The sequence below is a fragment of the Hippoglossus hippoglossus genome, chromosome 6, assembly GCF_009819705.1.
Source record: "Hippoglossus hippoglossus isolate fHipHip1 chromosome 6, fHipHip1.pri, whole genome shotgun sequence".
Taxonomy (NCBI): Eukaryota; Metazoa; Chordata; class Actinopteri; order Pleuronectiformes; family Pleuronectidae; genus Hippoglossus; species Hippoglossus hippoglossus.
In genome coordinates, this window is record NC_047156.1 from 15,608,025 (window position 1) to 15,619,587 (window position 11,563).

Here is an 11,563-nt window from a genome sequence, read left to right on the forward strand (position 1 = left end):
TCTCTCCTCCTGTCCTCTCCTCTCCACTGTGGTGGGCAGTTCCTCGTCTCGGTTTTCACTCTGGATTATAAAGGAGGAGTTTCCAGCGTTGAAGCCTGAATAAACCTGAGTCCTGTGGCAGAGACGTGCCTGTTACCGGACCGTGGACTGGGCTCACACAGTGTTTGTTTTTTTTGTCCAACACAAGAAGGAGCTGATAAACACACTGGCATCATGGCTGTGGCGGGCTGCACGAAATGCATAAAATATATGTTATTCTTCTTTAATTTTATTTTCTGGGTGAGTTGAAGACATTTTACATTTTAAGTAGCTTTTCATTTTTTTCATCCTTTCGTTGTTACCTCTGTTTTCCTAGAACTTTCTCTCTTTCACTTGCCTAACAGCTTTCCATGTCCACATCTGTGTAGCTCAGGGCTTTAGATTCACTGATGATCAATCCTGGAGGAGATGCTGTTCTGTGCCAGAGAGGAGAGCATCATCAGTGCAGGGGACACATCACACTAAACCTTGTCCAGGCCCGAGTTAGATCTGCTGTTACATCAACAGTATTTTTTAAATGCATGGCCGAGCTTCTTCATGCGTCACATTAACTCTGCCTCAGATCATTTCACTGAATCTACTTACTAATGATAAACAGGAAAGTCTGAGCCCTGCAGCTGGTTTTGGAGAGAACTCTGAAAATGTAGTTGAGCTCTGGGGGGTTTCTTGCTGTTGTAGGGGAGTCTGGGCCCCCCCAAATTAAAAACACATAAAGGGAGCAATTGAACATCTGGGGGAGGGGGGAGACGTTTCCCCCTGGGGTTTTCTTTGTTCTTACCTGGTCACCGCACTGTAGCACCAGGCTGCAAGAGTTCAGCAAACACCTTGTGAGATGGTGCAGTTTCATTCATCATTTATAGTCCATTTCCCCATGAAAACTCTCCTCCAGTGCATTTTGTTTTTCTGGAAGGTTATTTCATTAATAAGGGACTTGCCACTGTATAGCCTCATGCAGCTGTCTGACTTTTTATGCTTTATTACATCACATCACACTTCCTCCAGATGTGTCTTCTATTTTATGTCATGGCCTTGCACACAATGAGGACTGAGTTCACTTGTTTGTGAATTGTCGGTTGGTTTGTCTGTACAGAACAGCCATCGCTCTTTTGTTAAAGTAAGCACAGTCACCATATCCTGCGGCCTCTGCACTTGATGGAGTGTTTCCTCTGTTGGTTATGCTGCTGTGCCTATCGTTGTGAAAACTCTGAGCCCTCTCTTCCTCTTTTAGCTATCTTTCATGTGGAGAATCCCGTTTCCTGTTTCTTGGAGAACAATGGGGTTCAGTCATAAATGTGCAAATATCTCGATTTAAACATTGGCCTAAAGAGATAGTGAGTCAGCAAGTGGAGCAAAATACTGCTGTGGGTGGGATTCTTCAGTATTTATGTTTTATCACTTTCATTATGTTATTTCTGTGTTGTTAGATATAGAACACAGTAGAGATCCAGGGAGATAAAGTTGATAAACAAAGTTGTTGAGTTGGCTTGAAACAATGCTGTGAGGACACCGTGCCGTAGGTCACTGAGGTGTCAGGATATCCTCTCATCGCAGCGGACAGTTCGCTGCCTCGCGGCAGAGCTGAGGACACAGGTCAAGAAATATTAGCAGGAAGGTTTGGACACTGATAAGATCTTTGCAGAGTCGAGCTTTGAGCTGTCTCCACGATGTCACGACCCTCTGACGACACTGTTATGGGTTGTTAAAAAAATCTTAAAAATTGATAACTACAGTTTTGTTTTAATATTCATGACAACATCTCTCTTGACTATCAAACATTTTAAAAAAGCTCTGACCCTCCTCAAGGTTTAACCAAAGTAGAAACACATGAGAGAGAATAATTAAAACCTTTTTCTCTTTGCACAGCTGGCCGGAGGTGTGATCTTAGGAGTGGCCCTGTGGCTGCGCCATGACAGTCAAACCAGCAACCTCCTCATACTGCAGTTTGAGGGCCACCAGGCACCGGGCACTTTCTATATCAGTGAGTATACACCTTTACCATTACAGCTTCCCAATCGCACTAAAACTGATGCAGATGATGTAAATAATGCCCTCTGAGTCGGTCAATTAAAAATATAAGCGTTTCTGTGGTTCATCATCACTCTGTGATAAGGTTTAGATATATAAAACCTAAAATTGGTCTCAAAAACAATTCGGGAATATTTGAATCATTGCATGACAGGATGGGAATGCCATTTCACACAACACGCTACATGTCCACTGAGTGCACTAACTTACAATAAACTAAAACAATCAGTCAACTAAAACAATACAGTAAACTTTGGACGCATGCCATGAAAGTGAATCACCTCCTCACTGTCACAGTCTCAACTAGAATGGCACTTGAGAGCGCATACCTTCGTCAAGGAGGTATGCGCTCTGGAGTGTCAGTAAAAATATTTAAAAAATGTTAAAGAAAGTGATGAGAAAAATTCCTGGACCTGCCCCCTGACCTGCACCTCGCACCAAACTTTAAAGGCTTCTTCCCTGACTCATAAGACATCCTTCCACCAAGTTTCATTGAAATCCCTCCTCTAGTTTTTGCCTTAATCTTGCTTACAAACAAGCAAACATGCAGACCAACAAACAAAGGGGTGGAAACATAACCTCCTTGGCGTAAGCAACAAAGATAAATAACATTAAAGTCTGACAAGGGAACCCTCACTAAAACTATTTATTTAGGTTGTATATACATGTTCTTGTTAAGTTGTCCACTTCTAAACATACACTTCAGTTCTTCTGGTGAACACATGACAGGAAACTCACAGTTAACACATCGCTGGAAGTGAACTAACTCACAGAAATACCTGTCTTTCACACTCAGCGTCCAGAAATAGTAGGAGCGGCGTGACCTCTAAGAAAAGAGCAGGAAACAGGACGCACGTAAATCCGCAGCATGACTTAAGAGCGCCACAGCCAGCGTCTGCACCTCAGTCATTCTGCAACACACAGCTGATGATATCTCTATATCATAAAAATACGTTGATGAACTTTAGTCCCAGCCTTCAGCCCTGAGGTGCTTTCAAGAGGGAGAGAACAGATGCTGCAGGCAGATGTTGTGGGCTCTGAGCAAACTAATGGGCTGTGAGAAAAAGTAAAGCCACCATGTGCCTTATGTCGCTTTAAAGCATTCGATCCTCAGGAATCTTTGGTTTTGTGTGAATGCAGCACATCATGTTCTGTACATTTACCAAAGTCTTGAAGCTTAAACTGAATCCCAGAATGGGGAGTATGTAGCTCAGGTTGTGTTCACTGCATGAACTTGGGTCATAAATCATCATCATGTTTCTGCCCTCAGACGTCCTGAGATTGGCACAAAAACCTACAATACATGATATGTTTGAAACTTTTCAAAGGTCCATCATCTCGGTGTGTTGTGGTGGTGAACTCCAGTGAGCCCATTAATTTAGATCTGGGCTCCTGATCCTCTCCCATACTTACTCCTCTGTAAGTATACAGAGCGATGGCAGGCTCATGCTTTTTATAGAGGATAGGCTCACTTGTGATTTTAAAGGCAGGGCGGATAGGCCCACCCAGGCAAGATCAAGGGGAATGTATCTTTTTTTTTTACCCTGCCTTGAACATACGCCCTTGCATAATGCAAATAACCTTTTACATGTGCACATTACCCCTACAAATTAGAGTTTAGAGTGGATGTTTTTAGCATGCTGGCACACCAAAGTGGTATTTATGTAAGGCTGGAAATACGCAGTCTCCTGCCTCTTACCCAGGGCCTGAAATCATCACTGGTGGCAGTTGTCGGCAGTTGTCGGCAGTCTGGTTTGGTAAGTGCTGCATGCTCTCTGTAGGACATACAGTAAGTGTGACAGAATTCATTACACAAGTAGACAGGACATTTCTGCTGCTTTACACTGTATGATTAATGCAAAAGTCCCAGCCTGAATACTGGAGCTTTTTTTGCACTGTTTCATTACTGAAAAAAAAAGGTTGCACTCTGGGAACGCAGGCAAAATCAATGTTGATATGAAATTGCATGCTTTCATCACTGTACACAACTGGAAAATCATTATCTGAAGCCTCCCAGCTACTGAAACCTGGTCTGACTTTCACTAGTTTGTCTAAACAGGACATTTTCTAACATCGTCCTCATGAAAATGGCAACAAACAAAGATCTCCTGGGTTTAAAGTCTAATATTTATCTCAATTTGCTGTGATATTTAGTTCTAAAGCTTTATACGGAAGTGCAAACCAAAATCTTACATTGGGACACCAGCCACTCTAATTATTTCTTAATGACTGTGTGTAAATAATAGAGTTGTCACTGCCACTGCTATGATAACACCAACAGAGAGGGTTAGCTTAGCTTAGTTTAGCTTAGCTCAACAGTAGGGTTCAGTGTGTAGAATTTAGTGACATCTAGTGGTGAAGTTGGATGTTGCAGCTGAATACCCCTCACCTCAGACTCAATTATGCCCAGTTTGGACTACTGTCAAAAACATGGCGTCCTCCATAGAGAGGACCTGCTTCCGATGTAAATATAAAGTATTTAAATATAAAGGGCCAATTCTAGGGTAAAGAAAACAACAATTCGATGATTATACATGAGTGAAAACATCTCTAGGATTATTTAATATTCAATTTCTGCCAATAGATCCCTTTCACCTAAATCTTACACACTCAACCTTTAAGACTGTAACCCAGGTAAATGCTGTCCTGCCTCTGTACAAAGTTTATAAAACCTGCCCACCATCACCTTAAAGCTCACGAAATAATATATTATGTCTGCTTCTCTATTTATTGCTGAGCTGAGCAGAATCCAGCTTTTTATTTACCAAAGTAGTATTAAGATGGGAGCTGCTGGTTAGGTTAGCTTGTGCCGAGTTCCATTAAACCTCAGAGCACAGAATTCCTGACCCAAGAGCTGGAAGTTGCAACTGGAACGCCCCCTCAAGTCAGAGTTTCAGAAGGTGGGAGGAACCTCACCAACCCCCGACTTCCAAGTCCAAGATGGCCCCTCCGTATATCAGCAGTAGTGACATTTTTTTAGCACTTATGTCATTAAATGTGTCAAACACAGTTCTGTCCAATTACTGTGAGTGGAGGTTTTAAGTGTTCAGAAATTAAAGTGGTATCAACCCTCTCGTCTAACATTTGGTGAGATTGAAAAAAGTGTATTCCACCATCATATCAAACAATTGTGTAAAACTGCTATCGAGTTATTTTATGATCCTTTATCCTGACTGACATATACAGGTTCATCTGAGTTTATTGGTGTCAGGCTCTGGCTGTGTGGACATGGCTTCACAGCTCCTGCCTGTTTGGGGCTTGTTTATTAATAATGGATGAGGAGAGCAAGAAGTCCAAGTGGGGCTTTTAACTGCTCTTCACCTCCCTCTTTTTGCCCCTCTGGAGATTACACAGCCAGACAAGAAATAAATGAACTTCCCCGGTGGCATAAAATTGCCTGTCACCCTGAAAGTCTCAATAGCCTTCAAAGCTTAAAGGGTGTTGTCATAGTAATGGAAGGCAGTGGAAGTAATGCCTGCCTTGCTGCATTGCCGGGTTACTGGCACTGGTAGCCGTTTCTCACTACAACAAAAAGGGCTAAAAGAAAAGAGAGAGACAGAGCTGGGGGGGAGGGGGGGGGGGGGGGGGGGGGGGGGTAAAGGAGGAGGGAGTTGAGTAGAAACAGAGAGAGAGAAAAGAGGGTGTAGATGTAAGTATTAGGAAGGGTTGTGCGTGATGTTTGATTCAGGGTGTGAGGTTTTAGAGACCTGCAGCCGCTACAGCAGCAAGGTTTCCCACTGTCTGTCCGTCTCAGTCCGCGCTGTCAGCCCAGATTAGAGGCTTGTGTTTGCGTGTGTGTAAGAATAGAAAAAACCCAGAAACAGACTGCTCCCAGACCTTCTCGCTAAAAGCAGCGGTTCGAAGTATTCACATCCTTTATTTATGTATAAGTACCACCCCTGCAAAGGATCGTGAGATACATCTGAGGTGGAAAAACAACAAATTTTACCTCTTTGGGCATGAAAAAGTTGTTTGAAAGAAACCATATGAGAGGTTGAGAGGGAAATGTCTACACAGCTGTTAGATAATTCTAGTGCAGTAAAAAAGTATATTTCCCTTTCAAATGTAGCATCAAAGTATAAATACTTCTTTAGAGAAAGTTGGACTGTTTGAGGGATTGAATGATGTCAAGAGATTCATCTCAAACTATTTTTTTATTTTAAATGATTCTTTTAAAGCTGAGCCCCAAACTTGTCTGCCCAAAATATCTCAAGTCATCACTCTGATGAGTTTCGGTGTTCAACTTTAGACCTGAAAACAACAGCCGACTCAAATACACGTATATAAATAGACTAAACTTGAGGAGACCTGCTTATTATTTCCTGTTGTGTGTTCCTTCATTTCCTCTGCCAGTGTATGCAATTGTGATGTCGTTTCGACTGCCATTAGGGAGATCCCTAAAATAGTCAAAGTAAAAAGATCAATTAAAAAGAAAAGAAACAAGTTTGTCATATGTTCTATAGGTTTCCAATTTTTTTATGTTTCTAATTAGTGCTAGACAGTAAATTTGCTCACGCAGTTGCTGTACTTAACTACAGTTTAGAGGTTATTTTACTATATTATTATCACTTATCAGTAACTGAATAATATAATAGTAAACAGAATAAGATACAATCCATTTTACTTTTATACCACATTTCTTCTGATAATGATTATGTGTTTATACTTTAACATAACTAGAAGTTTGAATGCAGGACTTTGCAGATTTGCCCTTTTTAGTTTTTAAGTACCTTATAATTTCTTCCTCCACTACTAATCAAAAAATAATTCAAACTATGCTGTCTCAGCTGTAACAGTTTCATGTTTTAAGGCCATTAAACAGACTCATTAAGAAGAGGCTCCAGCAGATCGGTGGCATGTTACAATACTTTTTATAATCTATGAATGAAGGTCTTTATGACAACAGCTTCCTCTTTGTCTTCTAAACCCAACTCACCATACAACTCGTGCAACAGACATTTACATGTAGTCTATATAACTTTTTATATTTCTACTGTGCTCAGTGCTTTTCTTTTGAGATGAATAAAACCTAATCCAGACTTCTTCTGTGCGTGGAGCTTCACTGCTCTTCAGGCGCCTGTTGCTCACTCCCACTGAAACTCTTGTGAAACTGTGTATTTTGTCATCACCATGGATACCGGGCCAAAATTACTTTTCTCAAGTATATATATTACTTGAGCTTTTTCAATATAAACAAGTCTTATCTTTTCTTCAAATGACACAAAACAGTGTGTGTCTGTGTGTGTGTGTTTGTGTATTCACATGGTTACCTGTTTCCTGGGGAAGGATAATGCTCGGGGTCAGAGGTCAGTGCAGGGGGGTTTGTGGGGGGTTGGGAGTGTCTGGAAGGCATTTCCTGGCCTGGCAGCTGCCCAGGGTCTGCCCCACCTCCCTCTCTCTCTCTCTCTCTCTCTCTCTCTCTCTCTCTCTCTCTCTCTCTCTCTCACATGATCTGGGCGCTGTTCAGGATGTCAATAATGTTGTGTCATCCATCAGGGAAGGCTGGAGAAACATCAAGGCTCTTTTCCAAACAATGTGTGGATTGATGAATGTGCAGCGGGCACAGGCCGCTCTGACACTGCTGCTCTCTAGTGGTGCACAGGGTAGACCGCATCCTCTTGAAAACTTGATCGTTCACTTTTGTGCTGTCTCTGTGTTTACAGGCGTGTACATACTGATCGCTGTGGGAGCGGTGATGATGCTCGTTGGCTTCCTGGGATGTTACGGTGCCATTCAGGAGTCTCAGTGTCTGCTGGGCACAGTGAGTGTCACATCTCTTTTGACTTTGCAGCTCCCACCTTCGAACTTTATCCAGCAGGAGCTCTTTTCTTGAATTAGAATGACATCATGTATTTTAATCTGTGACAGACGTTCAGATTCAAACACGTATTTCTCCTCTCTCTTAAGTTCTTCTTCTTCTTGGTCATCCTGTTTGCCTGTGAAGTGGCTGCAGCAATCTGGGGTTTCATGAACAGGGACACAGTAAGTGATGCAAGCACACACACACACACACACACACACACACACACACACACACACACACACACACACACACACACACACACACACACACACACACACACACACACACACACACACACACACACACACACACACACACACACACAGCAGCAGCAGCCCTGCCTGTTGTTTGATCCTTGTATTGATTTTCCTCCTCTGCTCCAGTGCACCGACTCTGTCTGTTTGTATTTGTGTCTCTGACTCCCTGCCGTCCACAGATCTCCAAAGAGCTGATCAACTTCTACGACTCTGCATACATCAAAGCTGTGGACGTCTCCGGGTCTCCCAGTAAAGACGCTGCCATCAAGGTCCTGGATGTTTTCCACACTACGGTACGTCACCATGGGAAACCTTCACTTTTTTGTGTCCATATAAGTGATAATATACCTGAGTGATCTTTTTTATTGAGTGAGTGACCTCTTCTTCTTTCCTCTTCAGCTCGACTGCTGTGGTAAAGGTGATGACACAGCGCTCTTCAAACAAGTGTCCAGCACCTTGTGTCCAAGGCAGTCTGCAGTGGAATTTCTGAAATCTCAGGTAAACATTAATCCTACTAATAAATCCACAAATCAAAAACAACCACTTGTCTGAATTGTCTTCAAACTTAGTGAGATTCTTTCCCGAGGACCTGAAGAAGTGCAGCGACAACTGTGTCACGTTTTTTGGAAATTCTTGAATACACTGGTTGATTTCTTGTATAAAACTGCTGCTATATAACTTTCAATATATTTCAGGAGCTGAGACTTTTAATTTGCTTCTTTAGAAAAATGGACACATAAATGACAGTTTTTACAAAATTAAAAATTGTAATGAGCATCAGTCTTATCCTTTTAGAAGTAGTTGCAGTGATTAAACACACTCACTACAAACAGTAATATTTAACAAACACAGCTGAATGTGAAACTAATTCAACAGTGCTGTTAAGAGAGGGGACTTTAAAGAAAAAATGTTCATTATTAGATGACGTGTAGGCTATGTATATCTTACGATATATAATTTTTTTTACATAAATATGCTAATGTGACGTTATTTGTATGATTATTAATTCCCTAGAAATGTCATTCCTGTCCAATAATTTAATTAATTTCTCAATCCTTTTTTAAAAATGTAACTAAACTCTAAAAATCACTTAAAACTGAGCCAATTAGGGTCAATCCTGAAATTTGACCATTGAACAGTCAAAAGGTCACTATCAGAAATCCAAAACACTGTGCGTATGACAAACTGTAATACAATAATTAATTAATAAACCTGACAGTAATGCAACTAGTGGCTTTATGCCTCCGTTAAGACAACCAGTTAAGTTGTTAGTTTACATCCCCGTCTGTCTAGACTCATATGACCTGATATATGTGGTGAAGGCCTTGAATTTAAGCAATTTAATAACATCCAGGAATTTCATTCTAAAAATTCCTGAAAGACAGACATACTTGAGGTATTGTTTTCAAGAGACCAAAGACATGATCTGTAAGGTCACTGTGACCTTGAGAATCTAACCAGGTCATCCCTGTGTCTGACTGAATGTTTGTACCATATCTGAAGAAATGTCCTCATAGCGTTCTTGTGATGGGACGGACAAACAACCTGAAAACAAAATACCTCCGGCCACTGGCTGTCGCTGAGGCAAAAGAAATAACACAACATTGTCTATAAGGTTTTATAACCCGTGGCTGCTGGGTTCAGTTCACATACTCTTGTGTATAATACCATCACGACCCAAACTACTTCAACAAGTCATAACGATATAATGATGTGATAACGTATAACATCATTAATAATCCAGAAGTGTGGGACAGGAACAGCTGAGATTCAGCCTCTTGTTTCAGCAGCAGTGTGTGAACAACATCTTCTCTCCTGTCTCCTAGCAGAGCTGTCACCAGAAACTGATCGAGCTGTTCTCCGAGAAGCTCCACCTGATTGGTCTGGCCGCGCTGGTGGTGGCTGTCATCATGGTGAGTTTAGATTAAAGACGTATCTTTCCCACAGCGGCGGCGTGGACAAGGCTCTCTGCAGTTTTTTCCGAACTCCAGCTTTTATCAGCTGTGATAAGAACGCAGAGGCTGGATTCGAGACATATTGAATTAAACTGCTCTGTTGTTCTTCCCGTTTAGATCTTTGAGATGATCTTCACCATGGTGCTCTGCTGTGGGATCCGCAACAGCCCTGGAGCGTATTAGGACTCCAGCCAACAGGCAGCATCAGTGTATAATGGGATTATTTTTATTATGTTTCAGCTCCTTTTCCTTTTGATTATAACACTAGATGGATATCTCCCCTTTTTATTTTAGATTAGAAACAATGAATTGATTTTGATACTGCTCATCTATCATTGCTGTTATTTTAGCTTCTGTGTGTCGAATGTTCTTTATTATTTATCATACAACACTTCATATGAATCTTTTATATTATTTACAGTATTTTTGTGAAAGGTTTCTCTCAAGTCATTAAACTTATTGCTGTTGGATGTATAAATTGTATATATATACATAAACTTTGTATATGTTAATAACACTTAGGAGAGTCCATGTATTCCCTGGTTGTTTGTGGCTGCAGTGTTAGTGTAACGATATGATTTAGCAGGGTTTCATGGACTAAGCTTCTGTCCTACTCTCGCCTGTATGTCCTTTAGTCAGCTTTATGTTTCTGCTATGTGTGTTTTGTCTTTATTAGCACAAAACAAGTTACTTATCCTGTTTTAGTAATGCTAAGAAATGATGTCACCTCCTTTGTACTATTGATTTTCCACCCTTTTCTCTCCTGATCCATTCAGATTAAGTAATTTCTTATCATAAGTATCATGTCTATAAGTTTTGAGTAGTAGAGGAATTCTGACTTTTCAGTTGATTATTTCTAGAGGCCTGAAGAGGCAAAACTACAGTATTTTGTAAAAGAGTAGCAAATAACAGAGATAAGTCTGGAAAATAAAGATGTTTTGAGTATCAATACATTGTTTAGTTTTTGTATTTGTTACCGAGACGATTATTTCATGTCTCACCAGCTCACTGCTTCTCAAACTGGGGGACGGGCCCCTCTGAGGGGCCATGGGTCCATTGCATGGGGGTCATGGATGAACAAAGAAAATATATAGTGTCACCAAGCTGCATTATTTATATTAATGTAGGAAAAATAAATTAAAAAAAAGGTTTATTGAGGCTGTCGTGTTCACCTTTACCTCACTACAACTCAATTTAGATCATTCTTTTTTAATTACCTTCCCTGTCAAAAGATTTGTGTGGTTGGAGGTTTAAACTTGTTTGGGCTTCTAAAGGGGGGACACGCTAGAACAAGTTTGAGAAGCTCTGCATTAGCTTCATCCTGTGATCCCTTGTAGGCCCCTGAGGTAAATGTGCAAATCTTGATTGCAAAGTTTCGCGGGGAGATTGTTTGAGAATCACGACGAGGTTCAGTTATCTGTTTATCACTCTACCTCAGTTTACTTATTCCAAACAGAATCAAACCTGCAGTATTTGCCTCATGT

At 41.0% G+C, this 11,563-nt stretch overlaps 1 protein-coding gene across 1 annotated transcript; it reads left to right on the forward strand.

Moving 5' to 3' along the window:
* The first annotated feature begins 10 nt into the window (after nt 1-10).
* LOC117762616 (CD81 antigen-like) lies at nt 11-11,028 on the forward strand. The gene is made up of 8 exons (XM_034587049.1): nt 11-279; nt 1,903-2,017; nt 7,728-7,825; nt 7,972-8,046; nt 8,304-8,417; nt 8,524-8,622; nt 9,954-10,037; nt 10,197-11,028. Exons 1-8 carry the CDS (start codon nt 214-216, stop codon nt 10,260-10,262), a joined length of 717 nt encoding a protein of 238 aa, XP_034442940.1. The 5' UTR covers nt 11-213; the 3' UTR covers nt 10,263-11,028.
* Nucleotides 11,029-11,563: the final 535 nt, after the last annotated feature.

What these genes read in the sequence shown, in the direction of transcription:
- LOC117762616 (XM_034587049.1), top strand. Translation starts at nt 214, where the DNA reads ATGGCTGTGGCGGGCTGCACGAAATGCATAAAATATATGTTATTCTTC. An exon ending in TGGATGTTTTCCACACTACG is followed by an intron (nt 8,418 to 8,523) that starts GTACGTCACCAT and finishes TTTCCTCTTCAG; the next exon opens with CTCGACTGCTGTGGTAAAGG. An exon ending in TGGTGGTGGCTGTCATCATG is followed by an intron (nt 10,038 to 10,196) that starts GTGAGTTTAGAT and finishes CTTCCCGTTTAG; the next exon opens with ATCTTTGAGATGATCTTCAC.